The 20,722-nt window shown below is 41.2% G+C and overlaps 1 protein-coding gene across 3 annotated transcripts; it reads right to left on the reverse strand.

Moving 5' to 3' along the window:
• Nucleotides 1-1,729: 1,729 nt before the first annotated feature.
• LOC102204886 (protocadherin-10-like) lies at nt 1,730-19,094 on the reverse strand. 3 transcript variants are annotated; one of them, XM_005737402.1, is made up of 5 exons: nt 15,998-19,094; nt 14,697-14,755; nt 14,060-14,166; nt 4,576-4,736; nt 1,730-2,403 (listed from the first exon to the last, which is right to left on the reverse strand). In XM_005737402.1, exons 1-5 carry the CDS (start codon nt 18,542-18,544, stop codon nt 2,350-2,352), a joined length of 2,928 nt encoding a protein of 975 aa, XP_005737459.1. In that variant the 5' UTR covers nt 18,545-19,094; the 3' UTR covers nt 1,730-2,349. The 3 variants fall into 3 exon arrangements, with proteins under 3 accessions (XP_005737459.1, XP_013767397.1, XP_013767396.1); XM_013911943.1 differs by having other exon boundaries at nt 4,353-4,736; XM_013911942.1 differs by lacking the exon at nt 1,730-2,403 and having other exon boundaries at nt 3,114-4,736.
• Between the last annotated feature and the right edge of the window lie 1,628 nt (nt 19,095-20,722).

The following is a 20,722-nucleotide window of genomic DNA, read 5'->3' on the forward strand; positions in this document are numbered from 1 at the left end:
AAAATACAAGACATCTTTTGGGATAGAGCTATGCATTTTTTAAAACGAAAAACCATGTGCTTAAAACAACACCAAAGCAGTTGAAGTGGGCTGTGAAGATTTGAAGTTATAAATTGTTTCGTTGCCTTAGCGGAACAAATGGTTCACAGGTTCACCAAAAAAAAAAAAATCTTCATAAAAATATAAAAGCGCTACTGTTAATGTTTATAATGTGGTTTTAACCATATCAGTGACACTAGACTACGGTTTATTAAGTATGAGAGTGACTTTGCCAGTTTTATAAGCTGAAATATCTCAACAACTACACTGTTGTGTGATTTGGTAGAGGCACTCTTCCTTTGAATCCTTCCAACTTTAATTATGCCTGGATTTGATTCAGACAATACTATCCCCCAGAGGAGAAATCCTAATGACACCTGTGTAATCTTTTAAATGTCTCTGACTGTTGGGTAGATTGTCACAAAATCTGCTGCAAACATGCACAGTGAATTTGGCAGCTCTCTAATTTTTCATCAGCACCATCTTCAAATCAACTTGTAAAAAACCTGTGGCATTCGCATCAGCTCAGCCAGACTTTTTTTGGGGTAATTAGCAAATGTTAGCACACCCATAACTAAACTGATATGGTGAACTGAGTAAACATTAACTGATTTATGAATGCAACAAAACACACTTTAAATAACTTCAATGACACTGTTTATTTATCACCACTTGGTCTGTGTATGTATATGTGTGTGCAATTCTTTGCGCCTCACCATCTTTGATGTTCATATGTACTGTATTTGTGTATGCCTTCCCTGTATGATTGCAAAACCCTTCAATATCTTGCAGTGATAGCCCTCTGTCCTGTACATGATCAAATGTTCTGTTAGTAAAAATACACAACAGGCCAAAACAACTCAACTGGTTCTTTGCTACACACAGCAAGGCCCAGCACCTGTAAGTGGTGAAAAGTAACAATCAAATAAGATCAACTTAATTCTTGGTTCATGTGAAGGGGTTTTCTGAAACACTCTCCCTTCACTTTAATCATCTTGATTTTGTAGCACTTGGTTTTATTAGATTGAATGACGATATGAGGTGTAGAAACTAACCAATGGTTACACAGTTTTCAGAAAAAAGTATATTGTATGCGTGTATATATATATAGTTATATATATAGATTTATATTCATTTATAAGCTTTTAAAATAGCACAGTAAACACTTTGCACACATGATAAAAACCACTGAATGTGTCTGATTGTTTATGTATAGGCCAATGGCATCAAGGGAACCACACCCTCATCAAAGGAAATTTTACTTTCTCTGCAGTCAGTCAGCTCAGGAAGGAACATCAGAACTGTTACTACTTCAGAAATGAGAACATTCATTTGTGTGTGTATGTGTGTGCGTGTGTGCGTGTGTGTACGTGTGTGTGGTTTTTTTTATATAGATAAACTGAACATGAGGCTAATGAGCTTCTTTTTCTACGCAGTACTTTTGTTCAGAGCTCCTTCCTGAAGTGGCTCATCTGGAAAGATGATTGAACTCAGCGCTAGACCACATGTTCCTGTCTGTAATTGCAAGTTGGAATATTTTAGAGTTTGCACACTTTAACCACACAGAAAGAACAACAGAAACAAAAAAGAGAAGTTATATAAAGACAGTCAAGTTAAAAACCAGAGATACAGAATTTATAATACTTCACATTTTCTCTGCTTGCCCCTCTTTACCATGATTTTTTTTCATACCTGTACAACATCTGCTCTCTCTCTCTCTCTCTCTCTCCTCTAATTGTCTCTCACTTTCACTCTGGCAGTTTGTCTCCTTCCCGCAACACAGTCTCTGTACAGCTGGCTTAGTGGTGACCATAGAAATAGCTAAAGGGTTCCGTGTGACATTGGTTGAAGTTTGTACAGAAACATTTGTTTTTTTTTTCTTTTGTTTTTTTTCTTTATGTAAACAGGCACACACAAATTTCTAGAGGCTAACTCTTCAGTCAACAAAAACACCTTCTTGACTTAACCGTTCCCTCATCATCACACATGATTTGTATTCCTCTGTTTGTTTCAGTTCCTTTCCTCTGTCTGCTGATGACATTGTAATTTTCACATGGTCAAGAGTTTCGGCCCCGGTCTCAGTCCTGCTGAGAGAAATAAGGCCTTGGATTGCTCTTTTGATATCTAGAGGTTTACAGCTACTCAGTTTTTATTTCTCCTTTCCTCCCTCAGCAGACACAGCCAAGGCTTCGTTACAATTCGCCACCCAAGATAATGAAGTTTAACCAAGGTTGCTGTTGTCCAGGTTGCCGTTTGTTTAGTTTTATTTCGCTGTCTCCAGCATCAGTGTTGGTGGTCTAGTAAAGGAATTCACGCTGTCTCCGACAGATCCACATGGAATGAGCTAGCAAATCCTTTTGCGGGCTGAAAAGACAGAGAACACACTCGTTAAGACAAATGACACCCTTTCCCTCGAGGCTTTTTAGTGACACAGGCGGCTCGAAATACTATCTCTTGAAGGATACGTGCCACAAAGGACTCTCTGTGAAGTTATTTATACACCCTAGAGGCTGGTTCTCACAGCATAATTGTAAAACTAATTTGGGAATTGGGTAAAAACATGTCTATCAGTGAAGATAAATGCTCCAAAATTTGGTGGCTACATGATGCATGCGTAGAAAATACACAGAGCACTAATTGATTCATTAATTATCTATAAATGGATCATTAAACATTTATAAATACTTTATCAAGACAACCCTGGTGATCAGAGTATTGCCATAGCAGCATAAGATGCTATTTTTAAAAGTAGAATATATTGCCTATTGTTTAATAAAGTCTCAGCTTCTGGGACTATTCTGATAGCCTATTTTCTTACAGAATGATGAACAGCAAAACCTTTGCTGTGGCACAGCGGGTCCATTTATTTCAACTGATAAGAAAAAATGGAGGTAACATCAAAAAAGTAAATTGAAATAAAATAAAGTTGTGAGTTTTGGACTGAGCGAATATGGAGCACATTTATCCTAACCCTGCAAGGCAGACGAGATGAGCAGACACACAGGCAGCTATATTTGGAGCAAAACAAGCTCTAGCACCTAAAGGCTAAATACCAATTATTTTTCACACAGACCTGATGTGCAAGAAGAAGATTGCTTGCCTCTGTTAAGTCACAAACAAGAAAAAAGCAGGTTATGGTGCTCATCGTTTACCTGAGAGACAGCCCACAGTCAGCATGCAGTATCATGGAGGGTGGTGGTTAACATGATGGTGACTTGACTGGAAATGACTTCTCTACTGAATGTGTATATCAAATCCATTCTCTACTCTTAGAGCTAATAGAATATTCATGTAATGTGGGAGCCTGGAAAGCAATTGAAGGTGCTAAGAAGTGTCCAGCCATCCTTTTTTTTCCCCTTGCTTTCCTTAGAAATGCAAACTGGAAACTGAAGTCTCAATTTTAGTGGTTCAGTGATTATCAATATGTTTCTTTTGCCAAATTAAACTTACTTTATACTGCAATAGTTTCCTGCCTTCTTGCAGAAAACTTGTGTACGTGACATTGCCAACTGAAATATTTTGACCTCATTGTTGACAGCCCATCTCACCCACTCTTATTTATGTCATGTATTGATCCACAAGCAAGCAAGTATAGATACTCAACAGTTCCTTTGTAGAACAAAATGGACTTCAGTCCTTGTGAAGAAGAAGCAGCAGCGTGGGTTGTGTTTCACCTTTTGAGCTATTCAGTAAGGAAGTCATCATGCTCGAGCAAAACCAATGTTGAGCAAATGGAAAAAGATGTCCTCTACATCATGAGATGATCTGTCTTTTGTTTTCTCTTTGCATGCTCCAATCACACAATGTAGATATGTGGAAACATGACGTGTGCTTGTTTTGACAACCTTTACTTATATGAGCATCAGATAAAAAGGATTTTGAGGGGAGAATTTGGAAAAAAGGAAAAAGAAAGGGGCAACAGCAAATTAACACAAGTCCAATTCATTTTTTTATTATTACTTTAGAATAAGTCACATAATTACAAGCAGCATTTAGGGTTAGGGTGAGGTTGATTAAAAATTTAAGTGTCTTTTGGAGAAGGACAGTTAGAAATAGTTTACATTTTACAATTGATAAAATTAATGATAATTTACAAAAAAAAAAAAAAATCAAAAAACTTAACAGAACGATATAACAAAAGATAAAGCCGTAATTTTAAACTCCTTAATAAAAGAAGAAATAAAAGTTGATGAACATCATTAAAAAAGTCCAGATCAGAATCAAGAGGCAGATTCATTGTCCCCTCCTTTAGTATCTGTACTGGACCAGACCAAAGTCATAGGGTCCCAGGGACCTTTCATACTGATACTCACAGAGAAAGGTGGGTTTGTATGGTAGGGTCCCCCTATCATACTCTTTCCTCTCTAGCGTGCTGGAGCTGTACTGCTGTTGCTGCTGATGGAGATGATGGTGAAGGCTGTGGTGTGACTGTGACCTTTGGCCGTCCTTGCCAAAGGTGGAGAATGACCTATCGTTGGACGAGGCAGTGGACGAGGTCATGGTGAGTTGGTCGGAGAGGTTGACAGTGGAGGGTACCTCAGTGTCGGGCAGTGTGGCATCCATGCCGGGGACATGCAGATTGCTACGGTAGTCCGGCCCCTGACGCCCATCTGATGGCACAAAGGATGGCATCCAGCAGCGGTCAGAGTGACCCAGGGCCTTGCACTCTTCTGTACAGTTGGAGAACAGGTCAGTGCCTATAGAGAGTATTCAGAGAGAGGATGCCAAGTGCAAATGAAGAAAGCACAAATGGAAAGCCAGAAATGTTGATGGAGGACAATAAGTAAGAAAAAAGGAATGGGGTCATGATAAAAGAAGCAGTACAAATATTTGGAGTGGAAAGGGGAGATGGAGGGAGAGATGAGTGAAAGAAGAAGAGAGAACACAAGTTAGCAATCATTTGCCAATGTCGCAAGCAGAAAAAGTGCTGCAAAAGCTATTCATCAAAGAGACAAGGCCAACATTGATGAAGCGAATTGTTTGTTTTCTTCCTCACCCCATTCATTCCGAATGAAATGTGCAATCAAAGTGATGTGGTGTTGAGAAAACATTTCAACCCCCCCCACCCCCCGACATCAACATCCTCAGTCTCACAATTGATTTTGAAACACCAGGAGATAAAATGCGAATCTATATTCCTTCGTCTGTACACAAAAACGATAATTATGTTAAGAAATGTGCCACAAAACCAACAAAATAGTCACTGGCTACATAACCACACTCTAATGTCAATCATCCCTATACCAACTGACAAAGTGTGTAATTGGCACACAGCTTCTGCCAAAAACAAAAGACCACATAAAAAAGATCAAATCAACATCTGAAATGATATAATAGAATGTCAAACACACTCACGCATAAACACCAAGCATGAAGGAAGTACCAGTTGTGTTAATTAAACTGTCTCTGTGTCAGAGTGTGTGTGTGCTCATGTGCATAGTGGATTGTAGTTTTCCTGGCTCTCCAGTGAAATCTGGATGGTTTAGGAAAGCCTTCAAATGACGCGATCAAAGCAGGAGATGATCGGTTTTGGGTGAGAAGAGGAAAGAGATCTGTTTCATAAGGAAAGGGGAAAAAAGCAAGGGAAAGAAAGTGGGCGATAATTCCCTGTGGCTGAGTGGGTTTCAGATCTATTCTACTGATCCATTCAACTGATAGTGTCTCTATTGCTCCATTACTAACACTACACATGTACACACACAAACAAAATAATGTTAGAGAAAAAGCAGAGAAGCTAGACTCTTTTCATATTTTTTGAGAGGGTAGGGGTGTGTGGGAGAGTCTGTATAGTCAGTAGTGATCAGTGCAGTCATGTCAACGAATAAATGTGTTAATATTATCTGCCATCTACAGAGCATGTTTTTTTCTGCCATTTCCACAACCTGTCATGGATTACAGATCATTTGAACCTATACATTCTTTTCTAAAAGACGAGAACTGAGTACAGAAGAAAGTATCCATAAGGTTCATATTGTTAGTTAAGTTTTGTTTGTTCTGTCTGGTAGATTGCAATTGCTTTGCTGTTTGTTATATTTCAGTATCATGACAATTTACAAATAAATAAATAAACAAAATGAAGTTGCCCTGTTTCCATGTGTTCAATATAATGATCTGAGCAATCATCAGCAACAAAAGGTACAACCCGCACTTTCTGAACTTATTTTGGTGACCTCGCAGGCTATATGCATACTTGCAGATGTTAGTCAAGGCAAAAAAGCACTTGTACCTCCTTCTCATGTTTATCAAATTAAAATAAATTAATTGTAGTTCTAGTTAATGTTCTTCTGAACAATGCTAGACTAAATCTTAAGTGCACAAATAATGCAATAAAGCTGAATCCCTTGTTGTGGAGACAGAATACAGTATCTTTCATCATCTGGAAAGTATTATGTAGGCTTAATGCATTAATAATAAAGCTGAGATTTAGGTAGGATTTTTTTGTCTATCATTTTTATGTTAAGTGGGATAACTGGTTTCACTGTTTATGGATGCATTTATTTATTTATGTATTTATTTATTGAACTGCAACTAAGGTAATCCTTGAAAATACTGAAGACGGGGAAAAAGGCTAAAAAATGATGAGATGAGAACAGCCAGTAAACGGTTACGTATTTCGAAATAACCTTAAAATTAATTAAATCGAATTCGATGCAAATTATTAAACATACAACAAAAACATTATTGTAGTTTTGACTCTGTTGTGTTATACATCGGCAGTTATTTTAATAGTAAATATTGACCACTGCACATGTAAATAACACAGCAATATCAGTCTTTATATTGTCAGAACTACCACTACAACAGATCCCATTTCCTTCTATTTGTGCGCGTCGTGTGGATCTAATCTTGCTAATTCATGCCTCATGGGGAGCGAGAGAGGCACAAGACTGTGCAGTGACCAGAGAGCTAGAGACAACAAGGGCCAAACAGACTGGGGGGAGTCACAGATTTCAGAAACAGAGACAGCAGGCGGGCGAAACGGCAAGACTGCAGGAACCATAAGGAACGAGAGGGGAAACCTGGGCAATCACAGATGGAAAGAGCAATGGCCAGAAAAGACAAGGGAGACCCAAACCTTACAGATGGAGATGGGAAAAGGGCTAGAGAGAGGTGGGCTGAGTTCGAGGCTGGCTTTGATTTACCAGAAACAGCGTTACAAATGTCCAATTAAACATTAGCTTTTATGTGCTTCAACCCTATTTCACAAATATTTTTTAAACATTCATTCAGATGCCACTTTTCTAATTCTAATTATTCAAGGCTGTGTGGAGCAGCTGCCTTATCTGAGTTTAAATAGTTTAAAATAGATATGTGTTAGAGCTGACAAGTTCTTTGTTTAGTATTTTACCTTACATATTTTGTTTGGTTACGAAAGATTTAAAGTCATGAGATATGTTTTTAGTTTGTATACACTGTCTGGTTTGATTGCCCCATGAGTAAGCACAAGTCACAGGTTTTTGCTGCCAAAGGGTGCATTTGTTTTTTATCATAGAAGGGATGTGGCTCAGTGGCAGCACAAACCGATCTGATGGAGAAGAAAATGAAAAATCTCTCAATTCCATCAGGACTAGTCCAGGAAAAGCTGCTCCAGGAGATATTTGTAATGCTGATTCCATTTTTGAGTGGCGTTTACTTCAATTTACCCTCCAATTCACCCCAAGAACTAATGTATATTTATGGTGTCTTTAAAGTCTGGGTGCATATAAATTATGATATTTCTGTTAATTCCCACTTTTATATTTGCCCTTTAACCTTTTAATGGACTATTCAGAAATGTCTCTTCTCACACGTGAAGGGCGTTGACCTCAGGCCACTTTCTGTCATTTCTGAGGTATTGTGTGGATAAAGAAATTGGGTGTCATAATGCATACATATATACATTCTTAAATGTATAAACAAACGAGCAGGAAGACTGAAGCACAGGTGCGTAAACCAGACATATATTTGGCAGAAACCACATGGTACCCACACCTGCATACCAATAAAAAGTTAATACTGAAGGATTATAAGAGAAAAGGTTTGTTTGTTCCGTATTTCTCATTTCTCAGTTCGCACTGTACTCTAGAGAGGATGTAAAAATATAGTCTGCTCTGCACTGTTTACCATATATCAGGCTGAAAGTCGTGTTACAGCTTTCGAAATGCTCAGTGATTTTTTGCCTGCCAACTCACTCTTGAAAAACTGACAACGTGAACATATATGTTTGCAAACACACATACATGCTTGAAATACTCCATTAATACAGAGATATGTAAATTTACACGAGCAAACAGACAGGGCATGCATACATGACACCAAGTAGCTGTTGATCCCCGTGAAGCACCTTTTCCTCCTCAGGCAAGAAGAAAAACAACAACCAAAACAGTGACTGGCAATGACAGGCCCTGCCAGCAGCCCTATCTCTCATTGTGACCTCATCAGGCAGGAAGAACACACATACGCACTCTCACATGCACATGCAGGAGACAATGTAAACGATGCTACACAATAAAAACCTGATCTACTTGCTAATAAGCAATCAGCACTTCTGTTCTTTTTTCTTTTCCTTTTTTCCCCCATTACAACTCTGCATGTTTCTGAAATCCCTTGTTGGTGTGATTTGACTAATTGCGCTGTCTGACATACATCCAGCAACAGCGAGCAGGGAAATGAAGGAAAACAATTTCTCAGGAAAACACGAGCCTCTAGTTTGAATTCATTTTGTGGGTTTACACTTAGATTTGCAGTCTCTCATTCTCTATTAGTCCCTATGAGTTTCTTTCCTTTCGTCCTCTGTCTCTCATTATTTTCTGTCACATGTAATTCTCCTTCTTTCCTCTCCTTGCCTGTTGCTTTTTCTCTCCTTATTTTGTTTTCTCCACCCTTAAAAAAAGAGCACTCCTGTTCCCCCAGGTGGAGGGTGTCTTCTATCCATACCTCTGTTTTTCATCTTGTCCTCCACTGCTCCAGAGAGAATACAGACACAAAACATCAATATTTGGACAGCAGCAGCGTACGGCAGGGGAGTAGCAGAGCTTCCTTACATGAGTTGGCCAGAGAGGCTGTGATGAGTAAACCAGAGACCTCCCAGGGCCAAAACAGAACAAGATGGCTCTCACAATTCTAGACGTAATGACAGACAGAAAAGAATGTTCCTAGCTACCATTTTCAATGTTTGTTAGGCAGCAACTACGCTGGGATGGAGAGCCAAGATGGCCCCTCCTGTAACAGTCACTGCTTGATTAAGTGTAAAGGGACAGTTTGTATGATTTGGACCTTTGTTGAATGCCAAGAATTACAGTGTACAGTTCTTTGACAATAGAACTTCTGACAGCATCGTTCTACAAAATTCTGATTTATTACTACTTAGCTTTTCTTTTCTTATTTCTGGCCTTCAGATGTTATTATAAAATTGCACTCAGAGACTATTGTTTCTAATATTTTACCTAATCTATGTATTGTGACGTCCTACTCTTTTTTTAATAGGTTTATTCAGGCAAGCTAGACCAGATGTTCAGTGACATTCATTTTCTGGAGAGAAAATGGCCAAAGCATGTTTATGACTCCCCCAGAGTTTGCAAATAGTCTTACGGCCTTACCTTTTACTTCGAAATTTTCAAGGCCTCATGTGAGGAAAAAAGAATGCAATACTCTTTCACTTTTGATCTTGAGTTTTTAGGCAGGCACTACAGCTATACTTGTGTCCTCTTTTTTCAATCACTTCAGGGTTAAAAACGCATTCAGTTTATTCAAAAGCCATACCCTATTTATACTGAAGAGGGTATTCATCAAGGTGCTAAAGTTGTTTGAGTGTATTAGTAATCACTGCAGGACATGTTCCTATTGTGGTTTCTTTTTCACACAGAGAATCCTCTTCCATCTACCTTAGCCATGTTACAAAGAGGTCATTCAAAATGGAAACTGTTTAAGTGCTTCCACAGAGATAAGAAAGACATCTTGCAGGAATCTGAGCAATCTCGTCAATTAGTTAATCAAACTGATTGCCAGAATTCTCTTTTATCTTTCTCTGCTCTGATTTGTATTGACTATTTTTGAATTCAACAAATGAGTCGTGTTAGTAGAAGAGATGCCATGTCCGCCTATTTCAGGTAGAATGCAAAGTAATTTTTTAATGAGAAAATGTTTATTTTTTTCATTCTGTTTCCTGCAGAAGATTTTGCAGCGAGCTCTTTTCAAATTCTTCCAATTCAAAGGCAATAAGTGTGGATCTACACAATGAGTTCACCAAACTTCCATCATGCCATCTTCGTTCAGAGGTTGCACATTTACGAAAGTATTCTGCTGTCATTGTTTCTTGTTAAAATAGCCGTTCCTTAAGAGCAGTGATTTTAAGCAAAAAATTGCTAAACATTTGCTGATTCCAGTGTTGTTGCTTGTTTTATACGATAGTAAACTACATATCCTTTGGACTGGTGGTCAAGACAAACAAGCAATTATGTAACAATATTTTTAGGCATTAAACCATTTAGAGCTTTGAAATGATTTCAGTCAGAAATTAAACTAAATAAATGATGAAAAACATGATGCACAGCCAACTGATGACACAATAATTGTTAGTTGCAGCCTTTGTCTGGTGTTACTATTTTAACTACAGGCTTGAAAAGGTTTTCATGAGTGAAAGCTTTTCGGTTATGACTGTTTGCCTTTTGTTTGTCATTTTCACCTAAGCAAAGGAAATGTCTTCCGAATGCATTTGTGTATTTTCTTCCCCTCAACTCCTTTTCGTTCGAGTTTCCTTTATGCAAGCTTTTAAACGAAAACTTGAGATGTTCTCTTAATCATCTCACAGATTGCATTTGTTTGTTTATGACATTCTTTTGGCATAAATCTATATTTCTATGCAAACCATTTGCCCTTTAGTGTCTGGGACAATGAGAGAAGGTGGTATCAAAAGACTGTGTGCTAAATTCCTCTGACAGCTTACTGACATGGGAAACTGCAACACTGTGGCCGCCACTAATTCATAATCAGCCATCTAATACACCGTTGCCACAGTGATTTAATTGTCTCATTTGTCACGGCTGTTGTTCTCACCATAACAAACGTCATGATAATGATCATTTCCAGTCTCCCACCCGTCACGCAGTCTTCCACAGCTGATTGAATGTTTCTGTGAAGCCAATTTTTTTTTTCCTGATGAATATTTTATCCTCTCTTAAGTGTCACCTTTTTTTCTTACGTTCACTCACTCCTGTTGTCACCTCCAATTTAGATGATGGGAGAGCAGTGTATAATTTGGGAAAAAGAAGTCTTGGGCTATAAAAGGTGTGGCAGTCAGTCAATAGTGCTTCAGCTGTTGATGAACCAGTGCCTCACTGCAGACACGCTGCTTTGAGAAAAAGCCATTTGCCCACTTTTTAAAGGTATCTGGTGGCTCACAGGCAGTGTCCCTTTGATTTAAAACCACGTCAGGAGACTTATTTTCTAAAGTGTCAGCCGAGCGGCCGAGCGGAAAGCTAAGGCAGGTGTAGTTGATGATATGCCAACTGGAAATGGTTTTCCCTTGATTTGAAATATTCTGAGGTGCACAAAAAAGGAGAGTGTGCTGTGCGGTCCCATGAGGAAACCTTGCCTCTAACCCTCCTTTGATAATTGCTATGCAAAGGATCTAGAAATGAATTACTGATCAGCCGAGTGTTGCGGAGAGCCAACGTGTGGGGGAGACAGAATGAAGGATGAGACCCTGCCACAAACCCAAGAAAAGAATATGTGTGTGTCAGGCAAACGCATGCACACACAGAACGCAAGCATATGAAGTGTTATCTAGGCATAGTCATGTCAAACACACACATATATATGCATATTTGTGTGTGTGCGTGTGTGTGTGTGTGTGTTCACAGCCAAACATATGGTTGTGAACACAGGTTCTCAAGAAACACATAAAAGTACATCAGGTCAGTACAAAGTCATCATGGCTCAGGCTTTGGCAGTCTGGCTTTCTACTCGCACTAAACACAAAACTCATACAGGAAACAGCACATAATAACACAACTAAACTTACAGAAGCTCGCAATCCACATAAGACAACCAACAGCATTCCTGTCCCTGTATATTATTTAGTAACACAGAGAAAAACAGAGACACAAATGAGCAGTATGTACACCTATATAGAGAAAATATATATATATGGCAAAGTGCCAACTGCTTTCCTCTTAAACTGAATCTCATTTAAGCTTCACACAGCACCATCTCAAAGGAGAAAGCTGTTTCAATACAGACATCATCACTGAGCCTTGTGTTCTACACAGCACACACACAAGCAGATTCAATACAGGTATCATGTATACACCTACATATTAAATCAGACAATGGTATACCTTTACACCTACACAGACACACACTCCATCTGGTTTTGTTTACAGAAGTCTGAGAAACTCAAATGTCCCTCTTTCCAAAATACCAGTCGTGTGATATTACCTCCCATGGAGTGTTAAGCTGTTCCCTTCTAAATCCAACATGCGGACCAAATGTTGGTTTCCTGGTATGAAATACAGAGTACAGCACCAACTGTGTACACTCCCAGACCAGTGCCAAATGAGGTTTCTAGGAGCCAAATAAAGCTGAAGAAACATGTTACCGATTCAAAAATGTAGGTCTGTAACTATACTAGCAAATCGTCACAAAGGAATTCAAGACAATTTTCCACATAAAATAAGTGATAAAGTACAGTCTCAGACTTGTCCAGGATCATGTTAGGACTTATTCCTTTCTGATATCTTGAGACATATATCACATACTTATACATCCAATGTTCCTTGTTGTCTTTTTTTTTTTTTTTTAAATCTGATCTGCTGGTTAACATTGGGCAAAATTCTTGAATAACAGCGAAATGCTACATGCATTCCAACAAGAGGTGTATGTTTAAGCAAACCCATTAATCATTTCACAAGGGTTTTTTCTGATAAAAAAATAAGGGAGTTTTGGATTTCTTCCAATTCTGTAGTTCAGTCTCGCACAGTTTGACCTTCCCAGCCTGTTTCATGAGCGAGGGCAGAGAGTGACACTACCACTGCTGCATACTGGCTCTCTATTTTGGCTTCGTTCATTAACAATGTCAAACACAGGAGAGCCTAATGAGGGACCATTCACTATCCTACAACACCTATCTGATCTTTTCTATTTGTATTCTCAGCATTGATATGATATTTGGCTGGCTCCCGTCTAGACAGGGGTCTTACACGCGTCGTGTGGAACAATCCCTCAGAAGGAAAGGGCAGTTCAATATGAAATGAGATTTTGTATTGCTCCACTTTTTGCCTGACTCCACTTTGATCAATAAACAGGTAAAAACCTAATAGAATTTTAGATAGAACAAGGCTAGCCTTATGATAAGACCCAAAGACATGTCTAAAGAAATCTGCATTGTTTTAAAGTGTAAAAGAGAAATGAGTGAGTAAACAGACCTGAAGTATGAGTGTAGGTGGGGAAATGTTACCTAATCCTGATATTTTACCTTTATTTTAGCTGCAAAAGCGACAAAAAAAATGCAAAAGGTACTAATATTTTTTGATAAGCAGAATCTATACATCAAAGGTACTACAACACCCCAAGTGTAATGCTGATTGAAATGCTTCTCATTATATCAATTTAGCTTTAATGCCTTTCATTTCACTTCAGTGAGGATATTGATTTGTGCCACCAAAGCACTATAGGCCTCACACTGCCTTAGTGCCATTTACTGTCCTTTCAGCACCACTTCATGCTGAAACAGCAGCAGACTTAAAACGAGAGAAGTCGGAATGCAAGGAAGGAAGAAAGAGAAGAGATTTCCCCCCAAATTTCCCTCCTTTTCACCCGGCTGTGAAATGTAATCAACACCTCTGGGGCCCAGTTCGTGCCAGCAAGCAACCTCGGAGTCTAGGCCTTCGCACTCTCTCAAATTAAGGAAATTAAAAGTCACCGGTCCGCACCAACAATTCAGCTTTATCCCATTCACAATAACAAACACACACTATTGAAACAGATCAGGGTAGGGTGTGTGAGGGCTAATATGTTGGTGTAATTATGTGGGGTAACTCACCGGCTGAATGACCCCGGTTTGTGGCATCGTGGTCACTGTCACCCTGTTCGCTGTCACCGTGACCACTGTCTTTGGAGCTAACAATATCTGCTTCTTGAAATGCCGAACTAAAAGAGGCAGTGGGGAGGGCAGAGAGTTGAGGTATGAAAATAGTAATAGGGCAGAAGGAGAGAGGTTGAGACAGGGAAGCAGGAGACGAAGAGAGAAGCCAGGATTAAAAGGGAAAGGAGAAGGAGTGGGAGAGTCAGAAATCAACACCACATTAATATAGTCACGGTGGCCATCAAGAGTCTAAATTGGATGTTACACATGGCATGTAATGAAATCCAGCATTACAGCTTTAATAGACGCTACTCCGTCAGTTATGGGACTGATGCCAAATTGAAGATGAGTGTTATGGATACACTGGGAACAGTGTAGCCTCTCAAAGCCACAATTAAGGATGCAGAATATATGGGATTCACACTGATGGTTGTAATATTCATTTTTATAGACATATGAATAGGTTGTGGCTCCATGAGGCATATTGAATGTTACAGGTCTTCTGATGGTGGATTGTGTGTGGCTCTTTAGGCTCTGTGATTTGGAGATGTTTCAGTGTCTGTGCATGTGTCGCTAAATGTGTGCTTTTCACTACCTGTTGACACGTCTGGGTCTGTCCACAAGATAGCTGAGTTCTGCTCGTTGGTGTTTTGTCTAGAAAACCCACAGACAACATTGGTCACATGTGATGCCGAATAAACAGAGGAGAGAGACATATGTTTCAAAATAAGAGAAGCATTTAAAAACATGTATGGATACACTTGATGTCAACGTGTAACTGTGTAGAATAAGTTGTGGCTATGTGAGGCGGGGTACCGACGGTGCGCGCATCCACTTGGTGAGTGAGTGGGCGAGAGGAGACGAGAGTAGGGGAGAGTAGGTTAGGGAGGCGATTGAATGCGTAAATGATTGAGCCGCGCGATGCTGAAACTGAACAACCTTTGTTCACCGTGCTGCCGTGCTGGGTTGTGCACGGAATACTTAACGCACAGAAAAGGCAAGGCTGTGACTGGCTGTCTGGCTCCAGTCCAGCCAAACCGCAATCAACAAAAAGCCCCAACTCCACAGCTCCGCTGGCAGAACGCACAGACTGAGCACATCAAGTCTATTGAAGCCGCTGGTCTCATATCTTCTTATAGATTCTTATATTTGCCACGCAAACTTTATAACCTCCTGGGGACATGTGCAGTATTTTGTTTATTTATTTTTTAAAAGATCCACTGTTAGGGAAAGATTCTGGCGTTGCTAAATCAGCAGAGCGAAACGCTCTCCGGGCGATTTTCTTTTTGCACATTATAGTGCTTTATTGATTACATACTCCCTTCTGTGTAATTTTAAAAAAATACATTCGTTTGAATGACCAATATAAGTTCCACAACTCTCCAACGTGTAGCCTAAAATTCATTAATTATTAAAATACTTTTGTAAAATTCACAAATTACACTGTTGGCCCTTAAGTGGGAACTGGTTAATATGTGTGTCAAATTAAATCGTTTTTACTGAATAAAGAATAAACATTAAATAAAACACGTTTTTCAACTTGGTGGTCTAAAGAAATTGGCAAGTAAAGAAAAATATCTGGCGCACTCAACTTCTTCGCACGACGTAAAGGGTGATCTAACAGCAATCTGTTGCCAAAAAAAAAAAAAAAAAAGGACTACCAGATTTAAAAACTGACATGTCCAATCACCATTAAGCATGACAGCGGTTAAAGGTCACTAAGCACAACAGCCAATGGCACATTCCTTTATAAGTCTTTTGAGAGAGTTTGACATTAGAACAGCTTTCCATGCCTAAAAACTGGGTTAACTGTTGAAATTGGGGTTTTGTGCTCTTTTGATGCAGCTCAAAATGTAGCCCAGAGAGACTGCTAATGCTGATTCAGGCCTCTCTTACCTCATTAGACAGGATACTGCCATTAGATATGATGTCCGGCTGTTGGTCACTGTAACCAGTGACTATGGCGCCGCAGGGGTTGGTGTGATCTGTGTCAGTGCTGCGAGAGGGGCTGCATGGTTTCAGAAACATCAGATCCGTTTTGGCAGATTCCGGTGTCAGACACACCTGGTAGCAGTAGGAATTCTGGTTTTGGTGATGGTGGGAGCCGAACCCCCCTCCTACGCCGCCTACACCAGACTCCTCCACGGGCACCTGCCCCACGGGCCCGACTCCTGACGTTACATTGGTGCTCTGAACTAACATGATGTCGGATTTACTTAGCTTTTTCTGTTTACGGCCACGAGCCTGCCTGCTGCAGCACGAGCCACAGCACAGGCAGCAGTCACCAGCAAGCAGGCACGTGTATATGTTGAGCTTCTTGTCCTTTTGGCAGCGCACGGCCAGCACGATCATGGCCAGTAGGAAGATAAAAGAAACAGAGCCCAGGGCAATGATGAGAATTAGGGTGAGGTCAAGGGAGGTCTCTTTTGTCTTGGAAGCTGAGCCGCGATCGACACCGCGGCCTTCATTCACGCTGTCCACTAAAATTACACTCACACTGGCAGAGGAGGACAGAGGTGGCTGCCCGTGGTCCCTCACTTCGATCAGCAGGTCATAGTAGCCCTGGGGATCCCGTTTGGGAGATATCCTGCGGGCTGTTCGTAGTTCCCCTGTCCTCCAGTCCATGCGGAACATTCCCATCTCGTTGCCCCGTAGGATGCTATATGACAGGCGTGCGTTCTCTCCATCATCTGCATCCATGGCCACAATGCGCGTCACTAGATAGCCTGGTTCCGCAGAGCGTGGCAGGTGCTCTTTGGCTGTGCCGTTTTTGCCGATAGGGGCTATCACAGTAGGAGCGTTGTCATTTTGGTCAACTATGATCACATTTACAGTAGCGTTAGAGAAGAGCTCGGGAGCACCTGAGTCCTTAGCCTGGACCATGAAACTGAACTCCTTCAGCTGCTCGTAATCAAAAGAGCGTAGTGCGTAAAGGTAGCCAGTGTCCTGATTTATTGACACATATGTGTCCACGGACATGCCCTGTATGTCACACTCCAATATGGAGTAGGTTATAAGAGCATTTTGTCCTACATCGGGGTCCAAAGCGCTCACGGCGTGAATGAAAGCACCGGGCACGTTATTCTCAGTCACATATACATCATAAACAGCCTGCGTAAATCGGGGCGCGTTGTCATTCTCGTCGGAGACGTGCACTTTAATTGACTTGCTGGTAGCCAGGGAAGGCTGACCTTTGTCTTTAGCCACCACGGTTATGGTGTATGAATCTGTGTTCTCCCTGTCCAACGGTCCGTCTGTCACAATGGTGTAATAGTTTTTAAAGGAAGATTTCAGCTTAAAAGGAACATCCCCTAAAATTTCACAGCTCATTTGTCCATTCTCATCAGAATCCCTGTCCGAGACGCTAAAAAGTGCGATCACGGTGCCCGGGGCGTCCTGCTCGCTCACAGATTCAGTCACAGTGCTGAAACCGATCTCTGGTGTGTTGTCGTTCACGTCCACGAGTTTGACAAGCACTTTGCAGTGCGCGGGGACCGCATTAGCTCCCAGATCTTTAGCCTGAACATAGATCTGGTGCGTGACACTCTCTTCATAGTCCACCTCACCCGCTACCTCTATCCTACCTGTTCTGGCATCAATGTTGAATAATTCCTTTATCCGCGGTGTGTTATGATTGCTGAAAGAATAAACGATCTCTCCGTTTTGTCCCTCATCAACATCAGTAGCATTGAGCTGAATCACGAGAGTGCCCACGGGTGAGTTTTCCCGCAGATTAACCGTGTACACGGACTGGTCAAACGTGGGCGCGTTGTCGTTAGAGTCCAGAACTTTAACGACCAAGAGAGCTGTCCCGGTCCGCTGCGGGATGCCCCCATCCACAGCCGTCAGCACATAGCGGTGCACTGCCTGCTGCTCTCTGTCCAGCGGTTTCTCCAATACCAGCTCCGCAAACTTGTTCCCGTCGCTCTGTGTTTGCACGTCAAGGTAAAAATAGTTGTTATTCGTTATGGCATATGTACTGAGCGCGTTTGTGCCAACGTCAGGGTCGAAGGCGTTCTCCACCGGGAAACGGGTCCCGGGAATAGCGCTTTCCGAGATTTCCACAGAAATGTCTGTTTCAGGAAATCTGGGTGGATTGTCGTTGATATCCATCACCTCAATCTCCACGCGAAAGAGCTCCAATGGATTTTCCAGAAACACCTCCAGGTGCAATAGGCACTGGGTGGTCTGCTTACAAATTTGTTCCCGGTCAATTTTTTCCTTCACCACGAGCGCACCGTTCTCTAAGTTCACCTCCAGATAAGGTGTCCGTGAACTAGGCACAGTCTGAAAGTGGCGAGCGGAAAGTTTGGTAATGTCCAGCCCCAAATCCTCTGCAATATTCCCAACCACAGAGCCCGGTTCCTGCTCCTCTGGCACCGTGTAGCGTAGCTGAGAGGCAGCTCCATCCAGAGTGGAGAGCAGGAATATTAACCAAATCATCTCCTCTGCCTCTGTCCAAGTGCACTTCAAAACGGAAAAAAATAAATGTTATTCCCTCTTCTCACAAGAAATGAGCATTTCCCATTTTCTCTGTCCGTAAAAGGGCAGTGAAATAAACAGCAACAAGGCTGCACGACTTTGAAATTCCTCTCCTCTGCCTCAGGTCAGTGGAACATTGTGTCGTATCAGCTGTGAGAAGCACAGCCATTTGATCCGAGCTTCTCTGTTTTAATCAATTCAGCACCGGTCTGTGAGTTTTGGCGTCAGCGCAAACATTGCAGGCTGGAGCCAGGACGCATAGCCAACTCATAGCCTCTGCACAGAACAGACTGCCCCTTCTTCACAGAAAAAAAAGTCACAAAACAAAACAGGAAATTCCACACCAGCAGAGAAAGAACGCAAAAAGTCCTATTTATGCACAACCGAAATCAGCAACAAATATAACTTCTAAAGAAAGCCTGGCGAATAACACGACTTTCTCCCTATCTTTCTCTATGAGGATGTAATCACTGCGCCTAAGCGCTCAAAGCGGATGATGTTCTCAGCTCGGCTTCTGTAAAGCAAGTGTGAGCAGCGAGGTTGGTTTTGCGCACAGCTCCTTTCCCCACCAGCCAATGATATTCTCAAACAGCGGGTGTAATGGCACCTGATTGGGGCTCCGCAACGCCAGCCAGAGAACACATCGAACCCTCATAACAAAACCAGTTAAGTGCCGCTGCGCTCCTCTCCTCTCCTCCCCTCTTTCCTCCAGGCCCAGCCTCAGTTGTAGCAGGGAAATTAAATGTTTTACACATCCAGTGAATTAAGAAAGTTGAATAATAGTGGGTGCTAGTTGGCGTTGGCGGGGCTGTGTAGATAAAACTGAAGCTTCCGTCGAAATAGTGGATTTTTTGAAAAGTTTTTTTTAACCTTATTCGTATTACTATCATGAGGATTCCTTTTTTGTTCCAATATAACAAATATCTCACAACTTGTTAGATGAAGAGCCATGACCCTCGTGTGGCTGTCCTTGACGCAATTATTTCAACAGTTTGCTATTAAAGCGCTGCTCTGATAGCAAAGCATGAGTCAGACTGTACCAAGCATACTCACAGCCAAAGACCACCATGTAAAATGCCTGCGCAAGTAAAGACAGCTAGTGACGCAATACTCCAAAGTGCCGTGGTCACTCTCGTCTCTCTCTCTCTCTCTCTCTCTCTCTGAAATGCACACTTCTCAACAGGATATTGGAGGAAAAAATAAAGCATTTTAAATAAAGTATACATATATCCAATGCAATTTCCTGACGAGTATCAGTATGATACAAGGTTCCATCAGAGCAGGATCACACATGACTTACTTTAATTCAGAGAAATGAAGCGTTGTACTTTAGTCCTACCGTGTTGCTAATAGCCTAAAGCCTATTAGTTCTCCCATCTTCCCGTTTTTATCATTAACCCCCTCACATGATGGCCTTAACGTTAACGTTGCGTCATGCGCTAATTTAATTCATAAAGCACATATTAAAAATGCAAATGGTGGAGTTTTGAGAGAGATACGAATAGTGGGGGTCTAACTACTTGCACACCATTTGGCGGATGACGACAAAAAGATGAAAAAGAGCGTAATTGAGGCTAATTAGCATAAGTCTCTAATTCCAAATGTAATAGATGGAGCGAAACAATATCGGCCGTAATGCAAAACGACGTGCCCATTGTGCAGTGGATTAAACAGCGAGTGATACGCGATTCTGCATCTCGCCATACAAGTCAGGAGAAACAAAGAGGAGACGTTAGATGAATTTCTACCCATGTCTGAGCTGGAGCTGTGTGACTGAATCGAGCTGACACTGGAGTCGAATCGCAGAGCGGTGCGCTCTGCATCTCCTCTCTCTCCAGCTCTCTCTCTCAGTCGCGCTCTCCGTCCCTGTCAGGGAGTTACAGACCAACGTCGCCCCCTTGCGTTAGCCCACTTTCTTTTAAAAAATTCTGTTGATAAAGAAGAGCCAACAGAACCGTTAATGCTATTTTCTAATTAACAGAACATTCACCCAGTTCCGTGGAAGGAAAGCAACATATTACATTGCTGAACTCTACTGAAATGTTCTCTTTTGTTGCTCATTCCACTTCAACATTGTATCTTATTGTCCGTTTAATAAGTCTTGCTGGCTTTTATTGATACAGCGGTGAAGTATATATA

This window comes from Pundamilia nyererei, unplaced genomic scaffold (assembly GCF_000239375.1).
Source record: "Pundamilia nyererei isolate P.nyererei 1_Seehausen unplaced genomic scaffold, PunNye1.0 scaffold00075, whole genome shotgun sequence".
NCBI classification, from domain to species: Eukaryota; Metazoa; Chordata; class Actinopteri; order Cichliformes; family Cichlidae; genus Pundamilia; species Pundamilia nyererei.